This window comes from Neolamprologus multifasciatus, chromosome 14 (genome assembly GCF_963576455.1).
Source record: "Neolamprologus multifasciatus chromosome 14, fNeoMul1.2, whole genome shotgun sequence".
NCBI lineage: Eukaryota > Metazoa > Chordata > Actinopteri > Cichliformes > Cichlidae > Neolamprologus > Neolamprologus multifasciatus.
In genome coordinates this window covers 37,885,319-37,912,359 of record NC_140452.1, presented here as the reverse complement: position 1 = coordinate 37,912,359, position 27,041 = coordinate 37,885,319, and the positions used below count along the sequence as shown (strand labels likewise).

Below are 27,041 nucleotides of genomic sequence, written 5' to 3'. Positions count from 1 at the left end.
GCCACTGTGGGGCCATATCGTGGGGGCAGTGGGGCAGTTCTGTTGGGCATATGCATTTACAGTGCTCTCGGGTTCCTTCTTAACCGTTTCTGTTCCTATGTGGTTCACCAGTCCAGAGGCAGAAGCTGATGGCGTTTTCCCAGGCTTCAGTCTGTTCTGTAGCTCAGCCTGCCTGCAGGAATCTGAGGCACTGTTACAGTCTACAGGTCCATTGGCTCTGGGAGGCTGAACCAATTCCAGAGGTCCATTAGGTTTCCTACAGTTCTGACATGGTGTCGCGGTGCATTTGCAAAGAGCTAGCCCTGATGGGCTGTCCTTGGAAAGAGAGGCCCCCTGGGAGTCACTGGGTGTACTGCAAGCTTTAGAGCAGGGGTCAGGGGAAGAAGTCCTTTCTAATGAGGCCTGAGTTTTCATGTCCTCTGATGTTCCACTTGATTATGTATTTGCTTCTCAAAGTGCCACTCTGTTGATGAGGCCTTCTGTTTGATGGATAGGTGTCGCATGATACTGCACTGGAGAGCGATGACATCCTGAATCCAGCTGAAACTGAGTGGAGTTTCTCTCCATAGCAGCTGCTATTAGGAGCTGAAAGAGTCTCTTGAGGAGTCGCAGGGTCGGAGCAGAAACTGTAGAAGCTCTGCACCCTGAACTTCATCCTCAGGCTCTGCTGCCTCCTCCTCTCCATCGTTCTGCTCCTCTGAGGGGGTTGGGGTGGATGAAGTGTTGGAATTTGGAGTCCCAGGTCGGCTGCTTGGCCTGCTGCTGGTTCTGCGGTCCAATAGTCGTACCTGGGCCACTCGTAGACCAGGGCCTGCAGCTCCGGCCCCCGATGGAAGACCGTCAAGCTGCAGCCGGCCAGCGTTGAGCTGCAGCTCCACGGATGGAGAAGCGGAGCGCTTGGAGGAGGATTTCTCCAAAGCACGAGGAAACATCCATATGTAACATCCATATTCCACATGTCCAGGAAAGGCTTCATTACTGATCACAGCCGGAGACGTTTCCTTGGTGGAGTGGGGCTCCTGCTGCTGCTCTCCTCCTCTGCAGGCTTCCTCTTTGCACCCTGTGTAAACCTCTTCAGAAACTGGCAGAGCACCGACATGATTACTCTGCCGTCAGAGGTGTAGTCCGTAACTCTCCATCGATTAGTCATTTCCCTTTCCTCTGTGCAATACACAGTGGAAATGACTCTGGTGATGGTGTCGCCGTCGACATCCAGGGTGCAGATGCAGTTCCTCTGATCTGCCTTCAGGACAGAAAGATCTGCCTTCTCTGGAAGCAGAGGTGTGAGGATCCGTGAATGGAGGTGGGACCCTGCAGGCAGCACCATTAAACCAGCTGGTGAGTTGGTAGGAGGAGATGGAGTGCTGTTCTCCAACTGACTCTCTGGCACATGGGTGAAAGGTGTCGTCAGCTGCAGTTTGTTAAAGAATCCCCTGAAGGCAATATAAGGAAACGCCTTCGTCCCCGTAACCAGGTTATGGTTTAACGAGAGGACCAGATCTTTCATAGAGTCCACATGGCTGGGGCTCAAAGGACGGTTCCTCAGGTTAGAGATGAACATCTGGCGTACGCTGACAGGACTCACCAGCTCAGCTACGAGAAAACAAAAAGATCATCTGTGTTAATCGTGACATAATCAGACAAATTGCGGATTTAAATGTCAAAACTTTATATCATCATATGCTATTTCTACACACAGACAATGAGAGGCACGCAGCAGAACTCACTCTTTATGAAAGTCTTAAGATTGGTAGAAGGTGAGAAAAATGGTTTTGCACTGTAAATGACTAAATTTCATGTTTCAAACCAAAGATCACAGCACCAAACTCTGCTTGTTAGCATGTTCACACAGTAAAAATGTCCTGATGATAGAATTCATTTGCAAAATTCACATTTTAGCTGCATGTAAATTAAAAATGTACAGCTCATAGTAAAGAATAACTTTGTGTGATCTTGGTGACTGTGAACAACATTTCATGATAAATGAATGTCGTCCATAATATTTGTGAATTATGGACACATTGTCAGTAAGGCTGCATAGAGTTTCAGTGATGTTTAATAATGAATTCATGTTCAGCACTTATTCTTATTTTATTTAAGCATCAGTCTGTTGAAAATAAAACAGCTAAAGTCAGGTGAGAAACCTCCAACCTGCTTATTGCATGCACACAGTTTCAATTTCTCACCGAGCACATAACATACATCTGGACACCTGTACAGACACGGCATACACAATGCTGCACATAAATATGATATACTTGATTCAGCATCAGTAGCCATAACTGATTTTGCACATAATGCGTGCAAGATCAAATTTTGGCCACATCTCCGAGGACTCCCTAACCTCCCTCAAAATTTCCCAGCTTTATAAACGCAACGAGTGCCTCTGTGAACTCTCGCAGCTCCATCATGCTTCTATACAGATTCGGAATTTATTAACTTTATCGTCTAATTCAGGGCAAGTTGCTAAAACATGCAAACTCAAACCCTCCACATACAAAAACAGGACTCCAGGATGACCGCACTGACGTCAGCCTCCCGCAGGTTCTAATGACTGACGTCGTTTCCATGGCGCGTGCATTAAATGGAGTGTTTTTTAGCATTTTTCAAACCAAAATTGCCCAAAACTAAAAGTTTCTAAAGTTTGACATATTTCACCTGAAATGTTCACACTCATGAAATCTTCCTCACTTTAAAGTAATAAAAGGCCAGTCTAAGGTGTCTTTGTTTGCTTAAATATTCTATTATACTTATTAGCTTACTAAGCTTTACCATAGCGCTCATCGAGAATACGGGTAACACCAACGGAGAGCAGGTACCGCTCACGCCGTACTCCACCGGAGCTCATTTTTGGGGTGTTTGAATCCTCGTTTCTTCACAGCTTTAAAACTTTGGAAACAAACAGGTTTTCACAGCGCTATTAAACAAACCTCCTGCTCGCACTCTCATGTGAAAACCAAATTCGAATGTTGGCTTCTGCTTTTATACCTGCCGCGCTACACGTCATCCTCATCACCTTGACTCCCGGGTCACGCAGGCGACGCGGAGTGATAAACATTTATGCTTTATTTATTCAGAATAAGTTTCCTATAATTATCAGATTTTTAAAAATAATAATTCTTATTTAGTTTCGCAGTTTCTAATCATAAGTATTTTGATTATTGAATTATTGTAATATGTAATGTTTTTGATCATTAATTCGTCTCTTTATAAACAAGTAACTGAAAGCCATAAAGAAAATTCATCACGTTAATTAAGTCTGCTTATTTCCTTTGTTAAAATGAACTGAGTTAGTTCCTCCGTTTAAAAAAAATATTTAAAGAAAAGAAATCACATTTATTTGGAAAAAATAAATAAAAATATTCAAATGAAAGAATAAAAAATGAATATATAAACAAACGAAACGTGTATAATAAAGTTGTTGTACTGTGAAATATGTCACTTTATTTAACTGTGCCTTTGATAAAAAGGTTTCCCCTTTTCCCCGTTGTAGCTGTGCAGAGTGAAATTCACCTGAAATTTGTTACAAACTCTTGTGTACAGTGATTTATGCGCAATTTTTGAGGACTCTGACTTTAAACTATTTTACAAACGTGAATTTGAAACTTGAATAAATAGCGATCCCTTGAGCTTTTACAATAGCCTATGAAGGTTAGTATTTAAGCTCAATAAGCTGCTGCATTTATAACATTTTTATTGGAAATTTATCTCCGTAAGCACATAAATAAATCCATAATAAAACAAATTTTACCGTTGAAGGAGCTTCAGTGTTAATCGTAGGTCCACATGGTAATGCATGTAAAAGTAGTAGTAACTGTTGTGTGCCCACCTTATTACTGAATTAGGCAGAGCACGGTGAATTAAATCAGGACATAAAGCACGGTCTTTCTCTTGCTTTATTGAATGCTGTCGATCTGACAACTAGCCACATAACGGCCTCTTTCGGACCACCACATCCGGTTCAAAAGTCATCACATTAAGACATATCAGTACATGACATCCCCCTTTTCCTTAGATTAAATTTTTTAAGACTAAAGTTTGAATGTCTTTTTTTTTCTTTAACATTGAACATACTTTCTTGTCTTGCTTTGAACAATTATATTATCTAACTGCCTCACCACACATGTACCTTTTTTTCCCCCAATATATACATGTCGCCCACGTAGATCACGAAGGCCGGGTCCTCTGAAGGATGCAGCCGACGTTTTGGGACACAGCTTGCATTTTCTCCGTTTAACTGAGTTTTTGAAAATATCCACCCTGGCAGGAGTTTTTAAAAATCTCAGTTTTTAGTGACCGAAAACGCCATTTACGTGTGGACGAAAGGCGCAAACACATAGAAAAATCTGCGTTTTCAAAAATACCCGGGTACATGTGGACGTAGCCTAAGGCTATGTACCCGGGTATTTTTGATACCAAGCAGATTTTTCTATGTGTTTGCGCCTTTCGTCCACACGTAAACGGCGTTTTCGGTCACTGAAAACTGAGATTTTTAAAAACTCCAGCCAGGGTGGATATTTTCTAAAACTCCGTTTTTGCATTTATGTGTGGATGAGAAAAACGGAGAAAACGCAGCGTCAAAGATGTGCGCTTTTTTGACGTCACAGTGCGCGCCACCTTATTGTTTCGTGAAATGAATTTCTACAATACTGTTACTGTTAATTGTTCTCTCTGCAGTGTTTAAATGCTTACATATACACACACAGTTACTGTCCCTCCACACATACGACTCGGTTCTGCTTCTATGCCCCAGCTTTGTTTACTATTTCCCACCGAGGCTTCTAGACTTCTGATTGGCCAACATTTCTACACGGTTAGGAATATAGCGCCACCTGTTGCTTTGGCATGTTCCTAGCAGCGTTTTCCTTCATTTCTGCCTTTACGTGTGGACGGGATTATTTTTTAAAACGAAAACGGAAAATCTCCGTTTTCAAAAATACCCGTGTACGTGTGGACATAGCCACAACCTCACACAGCTGCTACAGCAGCGGCACTTTTTAGTGTTTCTTTAGATAACAACTGCAGCTTTATCACAGGGCTAATAACGAGGAAGCAGAGATTAGAGTAGATTTAGAAAATTTCAATGTCCCCAACCCCCAGGCCGGTACCGGTCCGTGAGTCGTTTGGTACCGGGCCGCGAGAGTTGAGGCTCAGGTGTGAAATGTATGGTTTTCAGGGTTTTTATCGGTTTTCAGCGTTATTTTGTTATCGTTTTGATCGTTAACTCGGTTTTCCTGGGTCTTTTCACGTGTGTTATGAATAAATCTTTTTTTCGGTACCAGTACTACTTTTATTTTGTTGTATTTATCTGCGACACCTTAAAGGTAGGCAGATGGCAGAGGTTGTGATACGGTTGTTGACAATCTTCTTGTCAATGCTCAACATGAATGTCTCAGCAGCAAAGCAGGAGGAACCTGAGAATTAAAAAAAATCAACAACAAAAACTAATGAAAACCTTTAATAACAAGGCTTTGAATGTCTTACTGGCTGAACCTATATGGTTGTGTTAGTCAGTGTATTAGTGTGGAAGCAACAGAACATGAAACTAAACAAGCCAAGAGTATCACCTTGATGCATGCTCAATGATCCAGGTAAGTAAATCCCAAAAAATTGATTCTGTTCATCAGCTTAGTCTATTCAATCTATACATCTGTCCCAATTCATGTATATTTCGTATTTCTTCAACAACGGTTTGAATGGTAGATGTTGGCAGAAGATGCTGCCCCTGTGCTTTAATGTAAAACATACTGAAATTAGACCCATCCATACCAGGGTCTTCTGTATCTGATACCTTACTGTATGGTGGCACTTGTGGTTGGACTCTCTGAGTATCTTTGTTTGAACCACAAATCACGTTTTCTAAACGTTTGTGTTTTCTACACATATGGGAGGTAAATGATGGTTTTACAGAGAACACACTTTGGCATCCTCTCACTGGACAAGTCACATGCTGTTCACAACTAAAGCGTGCAGTTTTCTTTGTGTGCACTCAAATGGAGTCGAGTCAACTAGCGCCACCTGTGGCCAAGTGCCATAGTCTACAGCCAGGTTAACTTGTGACACAGATCTGCACCACGTTTGAATTCCTGTTTCATGCACAGTGTATTTGTAACTTTCAATGTTGTCTGTTTGTTCATCTTGCAAACAAACCTGTGAACCTAATGAAATGATATTATGTGTTTATTTTTGGCCTGCATCAGTGGGAAATGCCAAGTTATATACATAAAGTTATAGAAATCAGCACTCCCGTTGTTCATCATGATCTTAATAACTTTTTTCCATAACAAAGAAATAGGTCTTGAACAAATATATGACACATGAATATTTCACTAGTGTTGTAACGTCACATCCTGTTAGCTTTTCTCTGGAAATGATCATTTTAGCCAATAGGTAATTCATCAACATGGCTGGAGAGAGTTGATTCAGTTAAAGGACTAAATATTACAGTCCCTGATAATGCATTGCTTCAGATGGAGAGACTCTTGAGTGATGGCTGTTATGAGGAAAGGCAGCCCAGAAACTTTGTCAGCAGCACGCACCATTGTGAGCCTCAACTTTCGGTCTTTTACCCAGGCTAATCTGCCATTTTCCTTCGGGATTAGAGATCGATCTAGATTACCATTTTAAATTTGTGACACATCATTAGTAGTGGACCTTGGGTTCATCAGGTGTTTCGGCCGTTATCACTAGACACCCTCATCCAAGGAGGCCCTGCCAGGGTTGATCAGGCCCTGGAGTGTGTCACCGGTTTATGTTAAAATTTTTCTCTTCTTCTTTCTTCTGTTTAGTTTCCTACATTTTCTTTCTATATGTTCACTGCAACTGAGAAAAAATAATACGTACCTCTTTAGCATTTACGAAGCCTAACTTCTTCAAAGGGATAGAAAAGGTGATGGAGAGAAGTAAGACAAAAGGGGACAAGATAGGAGAGAGAAGAGCCGGAAGGGGGGCACCCGGTCTGGCTTCCCACACCACCTTATATACAGTCTGTTTAAGTATGGTTAATTTAACAAACACTTGCAGCAGCATCTGCAGCAGTTACACAGTGATTAGTAATAAACAGAGCCAGTGTGATTGAGTCGAGAGAGTGAGTGGATTTAAGAAAGTGGGAGACTCAAGTGTGTCAGTTGGTTTGTTTTTGTTTTTTTATTGTTGAGATGAGTTAGAATTTTTTTTTGTTTGTTTGTTTTAAAGCTAATTTAATTTTCAAAACTTGCACATGATCTTCAATTTGTAGCAGATCTACTGACTATCACATAGCAGCTGGAGCAGTCTCAAATGGAGTTCAGTCCACTACTGCCACCTGTGGCCAAGTGCCATAACCCACTACTAGATTAACTTGTGACACATCTGCAGTAGAGGCTGAGGGGCTCCACTTACACCTGGAGCATTCAAACCTGCCCACAAACATGTTGAAAGGTGCAATGTGGATTGTCAAGACTGAAACCAGTCATTAAGCAAAGACAACAGGGATCTTTTTTTCTGTTTATTTAGTATGCACAACATTTGTAGTCGCCTTCTGCACAGGGGAAGTCCACGCACACTGTGTACAGTCCCAGCAACACTCCAGCACATCTTGGTTGGTTGTAGGACTAGCCTTACTCAGGGCAGATACACATAGAGACACAATCAGGTCCTCAGGTGTCTAGCCGAGAAAGCTGAGTGCAAGAGAAAATCCATTGACGCTCAACCTTTTGTGAACCAAGAGAAGTGTCAGTTTTCATCAGCATTTGTCCCGGAGGGGGACAAGCCGAGGACAAGCCCTTCCGCCCTGGACCTGGGCCCGCTGAAGGTCGCCAGGGATTGGCAGATGCGAGTGGACTTGGATCAGAGGCTAATCTTTTCCACAGAGATCGTAACAACTACTCTGCAACCAGACCTCGTCCTTTGGGCTTACTGCTAAAAACTTGCCACTGAGCTGAAATCTTTGGGAAATCTTTTTGTAGCCTAAGCCTGCTTTAAATTTCTCAATAACTTTATCCCTGACCTGTCTGGTGTCTAAATCCGATCGAGAATCTGTGGCAAGATCTGAAAACTGCTGTTCACAAACGCTGTCCATCTAATCTGACTGAGCTGGAGCTGTTTTGCAAAGAAGAATGGGCAAAGATTTCAGTCTGTAGATGTGCAAAGCTGGTAGAGACAGACCCCAAAAGACTGCCAGCTGGAATTGCAGCAAAAGGTGTTTCTACAAAGTATTGACTCAGGGGGCTGAATAATTACGCACACCCCACTTTGCAGTTATTTATTTGTAAAAAATGTTTGGAATCATGTATGGTTTTCGTCCCACTTCTCACGTGTGCACCACTTTGTGTTGGTCTTTCACGTGGAATTCCAATAAAATTGATTCATGTTTGTGGCTGTAATGTGACAAAATGTGGGAAAGTTCAAGGGGGCCCAATGCTTTTGCAAGCCACTGTATATAACAGTGATGTACTGTTAGTTGCTAATTGTGAGAGGGAAGGATTCTTTTTCAAACCATTTATTAAAAAATATAATATACTTTTTACTTACAAATATATTAAATATAACAGTAATAAATAAAATCACATCTCCATATTGACATGATATAACAAAGTAAGTAACAATTAAAGCCACAAAACCTATGTTGTTATCACAATAAACAAACGGGGATTTCTCTAAGCGTGTTGATCATAATCACTGATAATCTGGTCTAATTTGTAGCTTTGTTTAAAATTGTGCAAAGCTTGTTTCTGAAACCTCAATACAATTCGTGCACAACTGCTTCAAATTATTTAGTGTTTCACGAAGTAACTACCAAGTAGTTTAGCTAAGTTAGAAGCAGCCTGTGCTGGGCTTCTCTGGATTAACACTTCCACCACATTGAACCCTATGAGTGGTGTGTCTAAGGGCACTGAGCTAATTAGAAACGGCACGTTCATGGAAAGCTCTGGGTCTTCATTGCCTGGTAATTTTACAGTTAATATTACCCACCAATCAAATGGAAGAGATTCCCCATTAACTGCATAAATCTTTGGCACTTTCCCATAGTCAGTTAACTCGATGCTTTTTTTCCTATTAGTCTTACTATTGGCTCTCTGTTGCTTACAGCGGTTTTTAGTGGCTCATTTTTGCTCTTCTTGGATTTCTGTCTCTGGAGTTTAGCTTGGTGCACTTTTGTGTTGTCACATGATTCAGTCTCTGTGTCAAGGTGGGACTCAGATGTTGTCCCGGTCTCAGCTGGTCCCTCCGCAGCAACCGGCCCTAGTAGTGATGGGTCGTTCGCGAACGAAATGGCTCTTAGAGCCGACTCTTTGAAGTGAACGATGCGAGCCGGCTCCTTATTGGGAGCCGTGAGGTTTTTTTTTTCTTTCTCTCACCCTCTCTCTCGCCCTTTTTTCCGCTAAACTCCGCACGCGCGGCCTGTACTTTGCGCTGGGCAGAGGGGGGAGGGGCGTTAATTACACTTGCAGTAGCACAGGAACAGAGCCAGAGAGAAAGAGAGCGAGGGACAACAACGTCACATTAGAAAGGTATAGTAATCATCCACTATTTTCAGTTGCAGATGATAAAGGATTCAGAAAACATGCAGGCCCATATGACAGAGAATGTGCATCTTCTTTTTGTTTTAATATTTTAATTTATATTTAATTGTGTTGTGGTTTGCAGTGTTTTGTGTTGTTTCACGTTAAATTTGTTTAAAAGGAAAAAGCTGAAAATTTAAATAGTTAAAAGTTTAAAATGTAAATAGTTGTTTTTTGTATTTTATTATTTATTTATTACATTTTATGTGGAGTGAATAAATAAAAGTATATTTACGGTGGCCCTTAGAGACAAAGCACGTACAAACTCCAACACACGTACAAACTCCAAAACGCGTAAAAACTCAGACGCACGTACAAACTCAGAATCACGTACAAAAGACAACAGAAGTGCTCCAGGATGCTGGGCGCAGTGTTGAGCTTTTGTTACCTAGTGGCTACACAAGCCAGGAAGTATCAACAACCAGATTTGGTGTGTGGTAGTAACAGGTAAATGATTTTTTTTTAATTATTTGAATAAATATGAGTGCTTGTCTATAAATACACAAACAATACACACATGTTTTCAATTGTGTAATTTAAGTGATCTGGGTAGCTCTGTTTTGGAAGTTCAGTTAACACTAGAAATGTGTTTTGGAGTTTGTACGTGCTTTAGTTTGTACGTGATTTGTCTCTAGGGGCCATATATAAACATATATAAATAAAACCACTTTTTTTACATTAGTAATTCCTTTTCTGCATAATTCTATATTATTGTTAATGATTAAATAATTAAAGCAACAAAACAACCTGAAGAGTCGGTACGGAGCCGAAAGAGCCGGCTCTTTTTAGTGAGCCGAACCGAAAGAGCCGGATCTCTAAAAAGAGCCGGAAATCCCATCACTAGGCCCTAGACTGGTGAAGTTTCTCTTTGCCTCGCTTCTGCCATATTGACTATGTGCACGTTAGCATATGCTACTTCCGGTGCGGAAACTCCTGTGGGGAGCTTTGTTTCCGGTGTCCTATTTGCGCCTTGTTTACGGTCCAAAACAAGTTAAGCAAGTGAATGAATCAAGCAGCGATTTACATTTCTATAGATGTCTCGGGCATTTACCCAATATATCTGTAAATGATGTTCATCGACTTGCCAATATTTTTTCTCCGCGCCTCAGGGCAAAACAGAAAATGGATTCAAATGTTATATTTCTCAGCTGTCCCTCGTTTATCGCGGGTGTTATGTTCTAAAAATAACCAGCGATAGGTGAAATCAAGTTGCCAATTTTATTTTTTGACGTTGCAAAACGTTTCGTGGACATCGTGGACATACAGTACTGCACTTCAGAGTCACACTGCTAGCTATCGATGCAGCGATTCTGTACTGTACAGGAGAGACGTCACGGAGGAGATCATCTGCAGCGATCAGGACGCAGGACACAATGTGAAGTAAAAATAAGCATGCAAACTTGCACTAAAAAATCTGCGAAACAGCGAGGTGAAAGGTGAACCGCGTTATTAGCGAGGGACCGCTGTAATTTTGAAGGTAAGTCACAACATACCCTTTGTAAATACTAATGTATAGAAACCCTTACCAGCAATCATTCATTTTTTGTGTGGCTTTTTTCACGGTTTGTTAACATGCTGTGTAGGTGTGTACTTGACGAGCTGATCTCGACATAACGGGAAACATCTGGTTTGACTATTCTTCACCTGTAGTTTGAATGCTGAACATTTGCCTGTTTAAATCATAAGACCAGTCACTATACAGAGATGTGCTTCTGAATGTGGACGATGTGTCTTCTGCTGCAGTTCTGCTTGTGTTGAGTGATGTAAACAACTGATCGATTTAAACTCTTTTAAACGTCAAAATTGATCATTAGATTTTTTGTGACACAACAGTGGTGAGTGTTCCCACCTTCTGCTCTTTGTAACTTAACGCCATCTTTCCGTTTTCGAGTTTTGGACATGATTTTGGAGAATATCTTCGCAGTAGCGATTGACCGCAAAGTAAAGCTACCGGAAATGTACAACCCCACATACGGTCTCAAACCAGGAAGTTAGCATTTTCTCGTGCACAGGGTCAATTGGAGAGGAGGACCTATGACCTCGCTATTCTGTCTCACTGAGCAATGGCCGGGGGGGTGCAACTACCTCTTACACATAGTTCACTTCGGTGACAAATCTCTCTCTTTTTTTTTTTAACAAGTACTACTTCTGATGGGATCACACATTAGTGCGTCACATTAGCTTTATTTTTGAAACTCTGTGTATACCAAGATTGTATACACAGAGTTTGTAATTGCAGAGAAATACTGAATTAATTTTGGGCATTTCATTATCGAGCAGGAAGCTCAGAAAACTCTTTGGGGTTTAACAGGTTAAAAGAAAAGCAAAATCCACATTTCATTTTCAGTTTATACTGTAAATATTCCCGTTTGTAAATGAAAATGCAGATTCTGCTGATTTTGTGAACACCCTAATATTCTTTTTCTTCATTTTCAGTAAAGAAAAAAATATGAAAAAATTGTCTATTTTTTATTTTTCGATTAAATATGCACGGCTCCCAGTGCCTTTGTATATATGGAAATAAATGCTATTAAGAACATGGAACACACTGCTATTACTTTGCACATAACTGTACCAAAGACAAAACTGAAGGCAGAGAGACCAACAAACAAACGGACAGTTGCTGCAGTAAAGGTCCGACCGAGCATCTACACCTCAGTCAGTCACCGACTGCCAAAGATTTTCATCAAAGATGTAAAAATTATCATTTTATTTAAAATCATATCAGGGTGTCCAGTTATTTTCGAGCCTCTGAAAATGGCTGTCATTTCTAAACAGTTAATGCACCAACTTTGTGAAAGGCCTAATGTGTGACACCTTAATAACTGTATTTGCATCTGTTGCTGCTTCTTGTATTTTTGAATTAAACAACCATGAGGTACAGAAGTGAAAACAAAACACATCTCTGTTTATTTCTGTTCCAACCCACGGTCTGCTTTTCATGGAGCACGTCATCACTTTGTCCATTTTTACTTTTCTTTTTTTGTCCTGAAACACGCCGAGCCCACCAGCATTCTGAATGAACAGTATGATGACCAGGTCTGCGTCGACCTCATTGATAAACTCTTGATTCCAAATGTGCTCTGCCCAATCATACACTGTAAAAACGATAACTAGTAATTGTTGATTTAATTAAAGTTTTCAAATTAAACTGACTTAGAAATAAAACTTTCCATTTACAACCTAAAAAAGCTCGTCTGCCCCACAAATTTCTTCCATTGTAACTAAGATTTTCTAGAGAGCATAACAAAGATTATCAACTTTTGAGTAGATTTTTTGAGTCAAGTTGGGAACCTGTGGGAAACCCCGTAGATGACTGGCACACGTGGTCTGTGCCAAGTTTGAACTGGACCAAACGAGCCTGAGAAGACCTGAGCTGTGTGATAGTGGTTTGTCAATGTGTTCTGGACTGAAAACCTGCTAAGAAAATTTGAAGAAACGTGGCCAAAGTTGGATGGAAATTACCATTTTTCGACCATTACGGATTTTACCTGGTCTGAAGTTGGACTGTATTTTTTAACCATTTTTCGGACAGGACAAGCTGACTATTTGCCCTAGCAGGTAAGCTAACCAGATCTATTATTAGGATTTTCTACAAGCGCCTAGGCTGCATCCTCCTCAGGACCCAGGAGGGTGGAATGAGTAAAACACTGAAAAAAATCCAAACAATAACATATTTAAGTTATCTAAGTGACTTATATATCATGTTTAAGCTAGCGAAGGACCGGGGGTGAAAATGATATGCCAGCCAGCTAGCTATCAAAGCCGGTGGTAACAGACGTCTCCGAAAACGTAGAAGCATTTTTGCAAATATGTGTTGTCTTATTAAACTGAGCAGATATTTGAAATTTACACAGCTACATTCTCGCCTGAAAATATCTTAAAAGTTTACTTTGTGAGCCGAAAAGGGTAATAAGAGTAATATTAAAACTAAGTGGCTGCCGCCATTGTTGGAAACTAGAATCGGCTGGGCTGCGCTATGAATTCTGGCATAGGGTGGGCCAAGAAGGATACACCTGACCCATCCTTCAAAGCTGTGGAAAGTATTGTATTGTTTTGAGAGCCTTTTTGTTGGTGGAGTATTGATTTTATGTACAATTCCACGGGTAGACGCGATCCGTACCGTCCGACTTTGCACATGCGCAGTAAGGATCAGGGAGTCCGATCCGTAACTTGTTTTTTTTCTACATTATATTGAAATGTTTCATTATTGCAAACATTTTCTCTCAGGCGGAGAGAGGTCGTGGAGTGTCAGCCTATGGTGTCCAGTGTGTGTGTCCAGGAGAGATGACCTGGGCTGTTTTACTCTGTGGAGGTAAGACTGTCCTAATTTATTTATAATTTAATTATTATTCAAATTGGGCATGATTTATACTAGATTGACTATATTGAAGTAGTACAGTATTTGCTGGGGCATTGCATTGGCCAACTTTATTATATTGTGCTACTATTCCAGTCAAGACCCTTGCCAGTGTTACATTGAAATCCTTACCCTGAACTTTTCTTTACACAGAAAATGTGTAAAGAAATTTCTTTCAAGAAAAGAGTCTCCATGCTAAATCAAAATTGTGAAACAGAAAGGCAATCTCATAATTTTGACTTAGCATGGTTTTTTTTGTTTTCTTTTAGTGCTAGAAATAGGACTTCTATAGACTGAGATGGTTAGGGAAAGAATACTAAGGCAGGTCACAGAATCTGATTGGTCACAGATTTTGGTGCAACTTAGAACATAATATGTATTTGCATATTGATACTGGTTTTTGTGGAGGGTATTTCTATTCCTGTGCAAAATATGTCTTCATGAGAGATTTTTGAAGTAGGTTTTGCTGTTGATAACACAGTCAGGCATATAACATGGTGCAGACTGTCCAAGACCGCTACCCAGGAATTTTCTGTGCTGAATAAATGACAATATTTTGGTGAATGTCTTGTTTAGATATCTGAAAAATTTCATCGGATCACAAGCAAAGACCTCCTGGGGACCTTCAATGCATCCCTTGGCAAATTTGTGCCTGGCCTGCTGAAACTGTACCGGCCTAAGAAGGGAGCTCTTTGTGAGGAGATGGAAGACCTCCTGGATAAACTTGATGAACAGGTGAGTGAAGTGCTTCTTTATCTGACATGTTTAGAAGAGAGAATACTTTTCTCTTAACAGAAATTGAAAAAGATGTTGGCTTCAAACAAAACACATCAGTGGACATGTCAGTAAAAATTAATGTCATCAGTCATTGCTTTGTTCTTATTTGGCAGTATTTCTATTTAATTTGTAAATAGAAAGTAAAATTGTTAACATGATGTTGTTGTTGGGGTTTTTTTGTAAGTTTTGCGTGTTGCTGGGTCTGACCTGTGCTTTATTTTCATTACTATGAGAGTTCTGATTTTGCATTGTGTATAGTACACCATGTTACTACACTAATTGAAATTCTTGTTTTCCACTGAATACTTTTTAGGCATCCGACATTGTGTCCCACCGGCACTGAGAGGCCTGCCCATTTTCCTCAGAGAGGATGCAACAGAGGTTTTCCTGAAGTGCTTAGTAAGTACAAAAAAGTAATGCAAGTAAAAATAATTGCTATGAGATGTTTTTAAAGGATGAGTTAATCCAAAATGGAAATGTACACTTCCTCAGTGCAGTCCAGATAATTTTATAGTGGGGATTGCAGTTGTCATAACTCTCACTCCTTTTTTTCTGCTGAGCAGCAGCTGGGCATTGTTAGTGGGTGTTCCATAGCAGAAAATAATTTTGTACAAAACTCACAAGGTGGCATTAATTAAAGGAAAATAAGCTTTTTGTTCTTAAAACCTCTATGAGTCAAATGACCAGCATGGTATAGAGGTTAAAGTTAAAATCTTATCTAAAGTCTTTAGTTTTTCTTAGCTTTCAATAAGTCATATTTTACTTTTCTTCAGGACACTGACATTTTGTAACCAGTGTTGAACGGTGTATCAGTTGCCATCCTCACCATCCTACAAGATGACGATACCGATACGTCTGTGCGAGAACATGCAGTTGTGTTGGAAGGGGACATCGTGCTACATAACATTCCAGATCTCTCTACTGCCTTGGCACACCTCTTTGGCCTTCTGTATGCCCTCAACATTGATTATCCAAAGCAGATGAGTTACACCTTTAAAGCAATTGAGGCCATCTTATTTTGACCTGGTCGGACAATATGAAGGTGACGTGGATAAATCATTATTCGAAATGTAAGTTTTAGTCAGATGAATCTGTATTGTTGAGAATATATGGTGAAAATTTGTCTTGTAGTATTTTAAAAGATTTGTTACAGTGTTTTCCACTTCACATGAAGCATAGAACTGGTGTTTTACCTGTTAGTTTCCTCTTCATTGATGGTAACATTTCTAATAACTTTTAACTTCCATAGTTCATCATAGTAAGCCCATGTAAAATGTCAATATCTGGGTACATAGGCAATCGTTTGTGGAATTACTATTTAAGGTGCAATAGTTATGTTCAGCTTTTACAAGACGGACAGGGTGTGTGTGCGTGAATTATTAAGTTGCTGGACACTTTTCTTTTTTGGTTCTGGACTGGAATTTTAACGTCTCTGCTGGGGTGCTCAAAGCACCCAAAAGAAACTGGCAACACGTTTTTGTTTGTTTGTTATTTCTTTTTCTTTCTTTCTTTTTTTTAACAGAAATTCACCCTACTGCCCATGACATTCTGAAATGTACTGAAAGTGCTGTTGAACAAAATAAATAAGCTTTTAGATAAAATTGAATTGTGCTTTGTTTTATTCTATATCTATTTATTGAGTGTTCTTTCAAGTATAATCACAGCATACATTTTCCTTTGTTTATATAGGTACATTTTCAACTCACTGGAGTAAGAATTGTATGATTACTCAACAAGAATATCCTTGTTTGGTGAAGGCAGAAAAACATGGCATTGAAACCAGAATTTCTTTCGTTAGACTTCCAGGATTATCCTAATTAGGTGAACAAGAAGAACCAAGTTGGCAGAACTTGTAAATCTTAGTTAAGTCAACAACAGTTGCAAAAGTTGAGAAAACTCAAAAATCTCTTGCATCATGTTGCCTTGAAATTTTAAATTTTCTCAACTTTTTCTTTTTTACAGTGTAGGCATTGGTTGCTGCCGACAACAAGAAATAAAGCAGGGCTGAACCATTTTCTAATAGGGGCGGGAGGGTAACGCTATGCAATTTCTTCATTTTTTAGAATTTATATTCAACGTTAATTGCAGCTAGGCTCAAAGTGTTAATGCTAACTTATTTTAGTAAACAACATGTCATATGCAAACAACTAGGGTGTAGCACATGCCCACCCAATGCCACCCCTGTAGATCCACCCCTGTCAGTACTGAACTTGCTGTCTCAGAAAGTGAAAACAAGGCTGAAAATAACAGGCATAAACACTGAGTTTGTTCTTAGAAAATCTTTCTGTATTTACAGGTTTGAACAGACAAGCAGGTACAGACAAAGAGCGCTTATATACACAGCAGCACAAGATGTTAAAATGAGTGCTAAAACTATACAATATTTACAGATGGACTACAGCGGAAAGTACAGACTAAGAACAAGTTTTATCACAAAACGTCTGGTACTCTACACAGTATCACAAATTCAATGAGCTGTACAGTTAAAAACCAAAAAATGGCAAATCTACATGAAATCCAATGTTTCTCCAATTGAGAGGCACTGAATTAAAATGTATTTACATTATATATACATGTTATAGTGTATAAGCATGTATGTTTTCATACATATATAGCTACCTGTGGTGCAAAAGCAGCAAAAGAAATTAGAATGTATGGAATTCAATACTACAAAGGAAAAAAAACAAAAAATGTTTGTGCTAAATGGGCTGACTGACAAAAAGGTTACACCATACATAACTAATATACTGGCAAAAACAAAGATTGAGCGCAAAGAAGTAATGTTTGCTCAAAGTCCTAACGGTCCTAACGGTTACGTCAGTCATTTAAAAGAAAAAAGAAAAAAGAGATTGTCAATAATACTTCAAGTTCATGCAAAGATATAAACCATTAAAAAAAAAGACAACTTTTCCCTGTTGACCAACCAGCTGTGCAGCTTTCCCTTCATCGTGACACAGAAGGTGCAAAATAAGAGGGAGGGCGGGGCTTCCTGTGCGGATTATGGAACAGAGTTAGAACGCAGTACGGGCACTTGGTGGGGAGGTACAGTCTCAGAGTCAGCCTCATCCTGGTTGGAAAAGCCGCTTGTTGTGGCAGCGCTGGGTGGTGGTGGTGTGGAGGTGTTAGCGGTGGTGGTGAGGGTGGTGCTGATGACACTGCTGCTGCTGGTGTTGGTGCTTGTGCAACTGGCAGCAGGTGTAGTGGCCTGCTCCTCTTTGGGCTGCTTACTGGCAAACTCAGTGATGCTAAAGACAAATTGGAGGCAGCCCAGTTTGATGTAGCTGCCATGGTGGAGCAGGGCCGTGCCCTCCCAGCCCGCCCCGCTGCCTCCAATTAGACTGGAGCTACTCGCTTTGCAGCTACAAGACGGCTCAGCACCACCCTGACATTGGCTACTCATCACTCCTCCTACTGGCAACAACCCCACCATGGAGTTGGCTCCCTCGTCCTCTTCCCGTTTCTTACTGCGACCTACGCAAAGAAGAAATGCAGCAGGTCTGAGAAAGACGTCTGTACAGACTAGTGTCACAGTAAACTCCATTAATGTGGAGACAATGCAACCATGAAAAGATTTCACTGATTACATTTTATCCACAAAATAAAAAATGAACACTTTGTTTTGAAAATGAGACTAAAATGATGTGGAAAGCTGAACTCTGGCAAACATGTTTTACACTCATCATCTATAAACAGTTTCAGAGAAATTTGATTTAATGCTGTTTCACACTGCAGCTCTTTACTAATTAAACATCTGTCCAAATGATCTTTAATAACAGATTAAGACTGGAAGCTTTATGTGATACAGCAACATTCAGATTTTACATAACGTGGTCTGCCACAGAACAAGTATATCTGACTGCTCATTTTAGCACTTTATTTATTTACCTTTCTCATTGCTACAATGCCACATGCACCAAGTTTACCACTGTACTGTACGTTTACTACATCCTTACTTTTACTTTGAAATTGCAACTGATAATAATAAGCCAGCCCGTTCTTTCCCATTTGGTGTTTTCTCTACCAGCAGGCTCGCTGGCTAGATCGCCATTATGGATGGAGATGAACTCCAACACCAAACTCATGGTTTGTTTTTTCCCTGCACTTCAAGCTGGCACTCTAACCAGAACCTACAACAGACGGAGAACCGGTTCTCTACACAAACTAATTACATGTACCCATTAAGAATGACAAATGTGACCTTGACCACAATTTGGATGAAGAACACTAAAAGCTGACCAATACTGCAGGAGCAGTGTCAGTGTAACAAACAGGACACTGACATTAAGCACATGGGGGGCTACACTTCCTGAAATTCTAGCCAAACTAAAAATGATTCTTTTCAGTATTAGAGTATAAATTAAAGTATTCCTTTAAGTTACAGAAGCAATGATGTTATGATTTCTTCACAATTAAAATTTTAACCATTTTAACCAGAACACATACAGATGAGTGGCTAAGTGGAAGAAGATGGATGGATATTCATAAAAGGTTTATACAAAATCCATGAGTGACGACCTCATCAGCAGTCCAAATCAAACTGGGCACACAGACCTGGGTTCCTTCAAGCCAATCCAAACAGATGACGGAGATGTACTTACGAATGATTCCTTGGACTTTGGCTACCAGGCCACCGGGTGGACATGGTGAGGTCTTCTCAGAGAAATCGCATGAGTACAGGACATTATCCACTGTGGTGCCATGCTCGCTGTAGTTCAGAAGCTCATAATGCTTGGTATTCTGAAGGACGACAAACACACACACACAATTTACATCTTGGTCACTAACAACCACAGGAGTGCTCTGCAGAGTGATGTAGTTTAAAGGCCTCACCTCATCATAGAAAATACAGGCATGTTTCCCCGATACGTAGTTGCAGTGACCGTAGTTTGTAAGGCACACGTCCATGTCAGCACCTTAGAGAAACAGTTAAAGACTTAAACACCCTTTCCCACAACACAAAGAATACAGATTTGCAACATGGATTTTGTTTCTGCAATATTGATGTGTCAAAATGTATTTTAATGACCTGCACTCCAATGTGACATATTGTGTTTTTGTCCAATAGTTTTTATTCCACATGGTCCTGTTGTGACCCTCACAGGTCTAAGAACTCACTTTCACAGACAACTTGCTTAAAATACTCCGATTTAAAGATGACGGTATCAACTATCACTCAACCTGACTAATGATGCAGAGATTGGGAGCTAGTACAGGCTCAGTATTATACTCTGTCGTGTACTGCTGCCTGTCGTGCACAAGTACAGTCATGGTTAAAAGGATACCTTCTGTCAAGGTTTACATATTAGGACAAAATAAAAATCATCTTGTTTTTAGCAGGTCTTGAAATTAAATCTTGATATATAACCTCAGATGAACTATAAAATATGACATTACTGTCATGTATTTGACAAAAAAGAAGCCAAAATGCAGAATTAGTGTATGAAACACTAAGCAAACCCTTGTTGCTTCCATAGAAATAAAGATGACAAGTAGCAGGTACATACTGCTAATCAAACACAACTGATTAACTGATTATGAGCACGAGTGACCACCTCTATGAACTCAGAAGCATTCTGGTGTGTGTCGACATGATGCCAAAGAGGAAAGATGTCTTAAAGAATAAATGAGTGCTGCATGTCAGTATCTGAAGTTGCATGAAGCCAGTCCCAAACACGCTCATAATTCTAGCATGAGAAAGATTATTCACTATTCAAGTGGAAAACATGCAAGACAGCTGCAAAATATTCCCAGGAGTTAAAGTCCAAAAAAAGTCACCTAGGATCAGGCAGTGCAATGACTCAAAGCACATCAGCAAATCTGTCTGGTTGTTCTGCAAGCTGATGAATGATGGGGTGTTGTTAGTTTTTCCACACACTGCTTCTGCATCACTTCCCAGTTTTATATCTGTAGGAGTGATTAGCTCAGAGCAAAGCCACCAAACCAGGGGCCCTGGTACACCTGCTGTGTTGGCAGCTTTGCGTGTCACCAGTAATACCATCACACAGCTATATCCATTCATGCTAGCTGTTACGGTGCATGTACGTGCTGCAGTATTCTTCTGAACAATAGGTGTTGCCCGTCCTCCAAATCAGCGCTGGTATAGAAGGAGAAGAAGTCAAAGTTGGAAGCCGAGGAATTTTAAAGCCAAGTTTCAAAGTTTCAACATCTCCCTCTGTGAAACCTGTGAATCTCTAAACTTCTGTACTGATATGATGTTAGGATGCCATTAAAAACAGACTGTAACCCAGCTGCAGCAGCAATGCAACAACACACCAGATTATAAAAATTGAGAAGTGCATGACCAGCAGAGATGACAGCTTACAACATGTAACATCAACTTTGCTGTACGGTGACATTTGCCAGGCACCACACAGCAGGTATGATGGGGCCCTACCTATGTTCTACTTCTGTCTTACTAAACTTTAGTCACAAGGCAAGAATATAACCTAAATCAAACATGATTGACTGGAGTTTGGTGAACTGGTATGATTTTTCAAAAGTACGTCAGTACGTGAAACTTTCCCCATCAAAGGTGAAACCTAAGAGTGGCTCAGGGTCAGGGCACAGAATGCAGCAGGGTCAAAGTCACAGCGACTGAATGTCCTACCTGATCCTATGTGTAACGTCCTATAGCACATGCTGACAGCTGCTCCTCTTCCTGTCAGAGGGTAAAAGACCGCTCTGGCTTGCACCTTTTTCTGACCTGGAAGGAGGAGAGTGTAGGTTTTAATAATTAGAACAAAACAGCAATCAAACAGCAGAAAAACCGACTTCTTGACAAGTAAACAGACTAAACTGTAGTGCAAAGGTGTCTTACTGTTTGGGTGGGGTGCTGAGGTTTTTGGGGTAGTGCTGGTGGTGGGGGGAGGTTGAGTGCTGGGCACTTTGGGAGCAAAGAGTTGCTGGATCCTCTGATGGGCCAAGAGCTTGATCATCTCTGTATCCAGTTTGTCCAGCTCGATCCATGCACAAACACAAACACACAACCGCCAAAAGCTAATTACATCTTCGTGTGCTTCATAGCAGAACACAGCAATACGAAGGCTCTTAAACTGTCACATGTGGCCACAGAGTGACAAACTCACCCCCATCCTCCTCTTTTCCATCCTTCATGCAGCTGGACAGGTTGGTGATGGAGGGCAGTGTGTTGGGCAGCAGTGAGTCCGTCAGTGCAGGAGCAGCCTTTATGTCTGAGGGACAGGAGAGGAAAAAAGAGACAAACTGACATTGAATATGACGGCCCAGCTGTGTAAGTGCTCCAGTGTCTAAAAAGTCCAACTGGTTGATGCACAAACTGATACACTTGCAAAAATTCTACAAAAAGACTTCATTTAACACACTTCAAAGAGTCACGAGGACTTGTTGCAACATTATTTCATCTCCTTTAACTATCATGAGTGTGTTTGGTTTTTTGGGAGTCAAGGATCCCAATAAAAATCAACAGACATCTTACTGGTGTGTCTACTGCATGAAGAGTTACAGCGAACTGACAGAAGCACTGTCATCAGAAGTAATTTCTGACCACACCAATGTCCACTTTTTTCCCAGTTAATGCCAGTCGTCTATCTGGACCTCTCTCCTATCACATTGAAAATGAATCAAAACTCAGAACCTCTGATCGATACGGTCTTGCCCGTGTCAGTTATTTTGGTTTGTAAAATCTGTCAATAGTCCGCCCATGATTTACTGTCCCCTTTGAGACATACTAACATGCATGTTGTCACCTGACACTGCTCTGTCCAGTCTGTGGCAAGTAAACGTAAAGAGACGTCAGATACCAAGTCAGCTTCCCACCTGAGCAGCAAATAAAAATGCTGTTTTTTGTCTTACTCTTAGTAAACTAAATAAATAATTCACTGACCAAACACCATCCACTCTGATCATTTTGCATCTGCTGGTGAAAGAAACTGATCTGACATCAGTGTTAAGTTAACAAGCTCTACGTGACTAAAGAGTCATGCATTAAATGAAACAGCACGAGTATTTCTTGTAATCAAATTACTCGATGAATAGTTGCAGCCCTGGCTAGTACTATAGGTGGAAACAACAAGCCTGTATGATGACTTTAGACTTACAAGTTTAATTTACTTTAATTACTGTTAAACTACAGTGTTATGTTTTTACTTGTACTTAACATTTCCAGAGAAAACACTAAAGGCTGTTTTTGTGCTTAGATTTAACTCGTGCTGTGTCACTAATATTGCACTGTAATACTATTGGTACCATAGCAGTGACAATGGATTCACACTTCGGTCATCTGTCACCATCCCAGAAATTTACTAGTCAGTACTAATACAATAGAATTATGCAATTCTCAATACCAAAACAAAACCTCCACAACACCTCCAAGTGGTGAGCACATGGGGGGTGGGCCTATGTCATCTCTTTAGCCTGTACACAGCCAGACTGCATGGGCTAAAACACAGTCTCTGGTTAGACTCCCTTGAGCTCCTCCCCAGGCCTGGCTCCAGGGTGGGGCCCTCGTAATCACTATAGCTACTGTACATTATCTCTTACACTTTAAAGTATTATTAAAATAAATTATTCTTATTATTAGCTGTATAAAGTGATACATTAAGACTGCAGCTTTGACATTTCTGATGATGTGTACCTGGAGTAGGTGCTGATCCAGACTTTACTGTGTCGTGCTCCTGGCTGCCTCTAGATGGCGAATCTGTGAAGGAACTGCTGGTGATTGAGAAGGAGGGCTTTTCATCGGTGCTCACACACTCCTCCTGGGGCTCTGTCTGGCTCCTGTGGTTCTGTTGGCCACTGTGGGGCAATATCGTGGGGGCAGTGGGGCAGTTCTGTTGGGCACATGCATTTACAGTGCTCTCGGGTTCCTTCTTAACCGTTTCTGTTCCTATGTGGTTCACCAGTCCAGAGGCAGAAGCTGATGGCGTTTTCCCAGGCTTCAGTCTGTTCTGTAGCTCAGCCTGCCTGCAGGAATCTGAGGCACTGTTACAGTCTACAGGTCCATTGGCTCTGGGAGGCTGAACCAATTCCAGAGGTCCATTAGGTTTCCTACAGTTCTGACATGGTGTCGCGGTGCATTTGCAAAGAGCTAGCCCTGATGGGCTGTCCTTGGAAAGAGAGGCCCCCTGGGAGTCACTGGGTGTACTGCAAGCTTTAGAGCAGGGGTCAGGGGAAGAAGTCCTTTCTAATGAGGCCTGAGTTTTCATGTCCTCTGATGTTCCACTTGATTATGTATTTGCTTCTCAAAGTGCCACTCTGTTGGTGAGGCCTTCTGTTTGATGGATAGGTGTCGCATGATACTGCACTGGAGAGCGATGACATCCTGAATCCAGCTGAAACTGAGTGGAGTTTCTCTCCATAGCAGCTGCTATTAGGAGCTGAAAGAGTCTCTTGAGGAGTCGCAGGGTCGGAGCAGAAACTGTAGAAGCTCTGCACCCTGAACTTCATCCTCAGGCTCTGCTGCCTCCTCCTCTCCATCGTTCTGCTCCTCTGAGGGGGTTGGGGTGGATGAAGTGTTGGAATTTGGAGTCCCAGGTCGGCTGCTTGGCCTGCTGCTGGTTCTGCGGTCCAATAGTCGTACCTGGGCCACTCGTAGACCAGGGCCTGCAGCTCCGGCCCCCGATGGAAGACCGTCAAGCTGCAGCCGGCCAGCGTTGAGCTGCAGCTCCACGGATGGAGAAGTGGAGCGCTTGGAGGAGGATTTCTCCAAAGCACGAGGAAACATCCATATGTAACATCCATATTCCACATGTCCAGGAAAGGCTTCATTACTGATCACAGCCGGAGACGTTTCCTTGGTGGAGTGGGGCTCCTGCTGCTGCTCTCCTCCTCTGCAGGCTTCCTCTTTGCACCCTGTGTAAACCTCTTCAGAAACTGGCAGAGCACCGACATGATTACTCTGCCGTCAGAGGTGTAGTCCGTAACTCTCCATCGATTAGTCATTTCCCTTTCCTCTGTGCAATACACAGTGGAAATGACTCTGGTGATGGTGTCGCCGTCGACATCCAGGGTGCAGACGCAGTTCCTCTGATCTGCCTTCAGGGCAGAAAGATCTGCCTTCTCTGGAAGCAGAGGTGTGAGGAACCGTGAATGGAGGTGGGACCCTGCAGGCAGCACCATTAAACCAGCTGGTGAGTTGGTAGGAGGAGATGGAGTGGTGTTCTCCAACTGACTCTCTGGCACATGGGTGAAAGGTGTCGTCAGCAGCAGTTTGTTAAAGAATCCCCTGAAGGCAATATAAGGAAACGCCTTCGTCCCCGTAACCAGGTTATGGTTTAACGAGAGGACCAGATCTTTCATAGAGTCCACATGGCTGGGGCTCAAAGGACGGTTCCTCAGGTTAGAGATGAACATCTGGCGTACGCTGACAGGACTCACCAGCTCAGCTACGAGAAAACAAAAAAGATCATCTGTGTTAATCGTGACATAATCAGACAAATTACGGATTTAAATGTCAAAACTTTATATCATCATATGCTATTTCTACACACAGACAATGAGAGGCACGCAGCAGAACTCACTCTTTATGAAAGTCTTAAGATTGGTAGAAGGTGAGAAAAATGGTTTTGCACTGTAAATGACTAAATTTCATGTTTTAAACCAAAGATCACAGCACCAAACTCTGCTTGTTAGCATGTTCACACAGTAAAAATGTCCTGATGATAGAATTCATTTGCAAAATTCACATTTTAGCTGCATGTAAATTAAAAATGTACAGCTCATAGTAAAGAATAACTTTGTGTGTTCTTGGTGACTGTGAACAACATTTCATGATAAATGAATGTCGTCCATAATATTTGTGAATTATGGACACATTGTCAGTAAGGCTGCATAGAGTTTCAGTGATGTTTAATAATGAATTCATGTTCAGCACTTATTCTTATTTTATTTAAGCATCAGTCTGTTGAAAATAAAACAGCTAAAGTCAGGTGAGAAACCTCCAACCTGCTTATTGCATGCACACAGTTTCAATTTCTCACCGAGCACATAACATACATCTGGACACCTGTACAGACACGGCATACACAATGCTGCACATAAATATGATATACTTGATTCAGCATCAGTAGCCATAACTGATTTTGCACATAATGCGTGCAAGATCAAATTTTGGCCACATCTCCGAGGACTCCCTAACCTCCCTCAAAATTTCCCAGCTTTATAAACGCAACGAGTGCCTCTGTGAACTCTCGCAGCTCCATCATGCTTCTATACAGATTCGGAATTTATTAACTTTATCGTCTAATTCAGGGCCAGTTGCTAAAACATGTAAACTCAAACCCTCCACATACAAAAACAGGACTCCAGGATGACCGCACTGACGTCAGCCTCCCGCAGGTTCTAATGACTGACGTCGTTTCCATGGCGCGTGCATTAAATGGAGTGTTTTTTAGCATTTTTCAAACCAAAATTGCCCAAAACTAAAAGTTTCTAAAGTTTGACATATTTCACCTGAAATGTTCACACTCATGAAATCTTCCTCACTTTAAAGTAATAAAAGGCCAGTCTAAGGTGTCTTTGTTTGCTTAAATATTCTATTATACTTATTAGCTTACTAAGCTTTACCATAGCGCTCATCGAGAATACGGGTGACACCAATGGAGAGCAGGTACCGCTCACGCCGTACTCCACCGGAGCTCATTTTTGGGGTGTTTGAATCCTCGTTTCCTCACAGCTTTAAAACTTTGGAAACAAACAGGTTTTCACAGCGCTATTAAACAAACCTCCTGCTCGCACTCTCATGTGAAAACCAAATTCGAATGTTGGCTTCTGCTTTTATACCTGCCGCGCTACACGTCATCCTCATCACCTTGACTCCCGGGTCACGCAGGCGACGCGGAGTGATAAACATTTATGCTTTATTTATTCAGAATAAGTTTCGTATAGTTATCAGATTTTTAAAAATAATAATTCTTATTTAGTTTCGCAGTTTCTAATCACAAGTATTTTAATTATTGAATTATTGTAATATTTAATTTTTTTTTTTTGATCATTAATTCGTCTCTTTATAAACAACAAGTATCTGAAAGCCATAAAGAAAATTCATCACGTTAATTAAGTCTGCTTATTTCCTTTGTTAAAATGAACTGAGTTAGTTCCTCCGTTTAAAAAAAATATTTAAAGAAAAGAAATCACATTTATTCGGAAAAAATAAATAAAAATATTCAAATGAAAGAATAAAAGATGGATATATAAACAAACGAAACATGTATAATAAAGTCGTTGTACTGTGAAATATGTCACTTTATTTAACTGTGCCTTTGATAAAAAGGTTTCCCCTTTTCCCCGTTGTAGCTGTGCAGAGTGAAATTCACCTGAAATTTGTTACAAACTCTTGTGTACAGTGATTTATGCGCAATTTTTGGGGACTCTGACTTTAAACTATT

The 27,041-nt window shown here is 40.9% G+C and overlaps 2 protein-coding genes, 1 long non-coding RNA gene and 1 pseudogene across 5 annotated transcripts; 1 reads left to right on the top strand and 3 right to left on the bottom strand.

Moving 5' to 3' along the window:
• Window positions 1-5: 5 nt before the first annotated feature.
• LOC146504610 (uncharacterized) lies at window positions 6-3,035 on the bottom strand. The gene is made up of 2 exons (XM_085131324.1): window positions 2,773-3,035; window positions 6-1,593 (listed from the first exon to the last, which is right to left on the bottom strand). The coding sequence occupies exons 1-2, from the start codon at window positions 2,846-2,848 to the stop codon at window positions 983-985; spliced, it is 687 nt and encodes a 228-aa protein (XP_084987450.1). The 5' UTR covers window positions 2,849-3,035; the 3' UTR covers window positions 6-982.
• Window positions 3,036-12,769: 9,734 nt separating this feature from the next.
• Window positions 12,770-16,465, top strand: LOC146504609 (uncharacterized). Of its 2 annotated transcripts, XR_014868719.1 has the most exons (5): window positions 12,770-13,103; window positions 13,773-13,857; window positions 14,479-14,637; window positions 14,993-15,078; window positions 15,453-16,465. It is a non-coding gene; the product is annotated as an uncharacterized LOC146504609 (long non-coding RNA). The 2 variants fall into 2 exon arrangements; XR_014868718.1 differs by lacking the exon at window positions 12,770-13,103 and having other exon boundaries at window positions 13,679-13,857.
• Window positions 16,466-16,943: 478 nt separating this feature from the next.
• On the bottom strand, window positions 16,944-23,871 carry LOC146504608 (PHD finger protein 12-like; annotated as a pseudogene). The gene is made up of 6 exons (XR_014868717.1): window positions 23,291-23,871; window positions 21,497-21,869; window positions 21,287-21,382; window positions 19,510-19,592; window positions 19,278-19,416; window positions 16,944-18,150 (listed from the first exon to the last, which is right to left on the bottom strand). The product of XR_014868717.1 is annotated as a PHD finger protein 12-like (transcript).
• Window positions 23,872-24,422: 551 nt separating this feature from the next.
• Window positions 24,423-26,452, bottom strand: LOC146504607 (uncharacterized). Its single transcript, XM_085130821.1, has 2 exons — window positions 26,221-26,452; window positions 24,423-25,040 (listed from the first exon to the last, which is right to left on the bottom strand). The coding sequence occupies exons 1-2, from the start codon at window positions 26,294-26,296 to the stop codon at window positions 24,430-24,432; spliced, it is 687 nt and encodes a 228-aa protein (XP_084986947.1). The 5' UTR covers window positions 26,297-26,452; the 3' UTR covers window positions 24,423-24,429.
• Window positions 26,453-27,041: the final 589 nt, after the last annotated feature.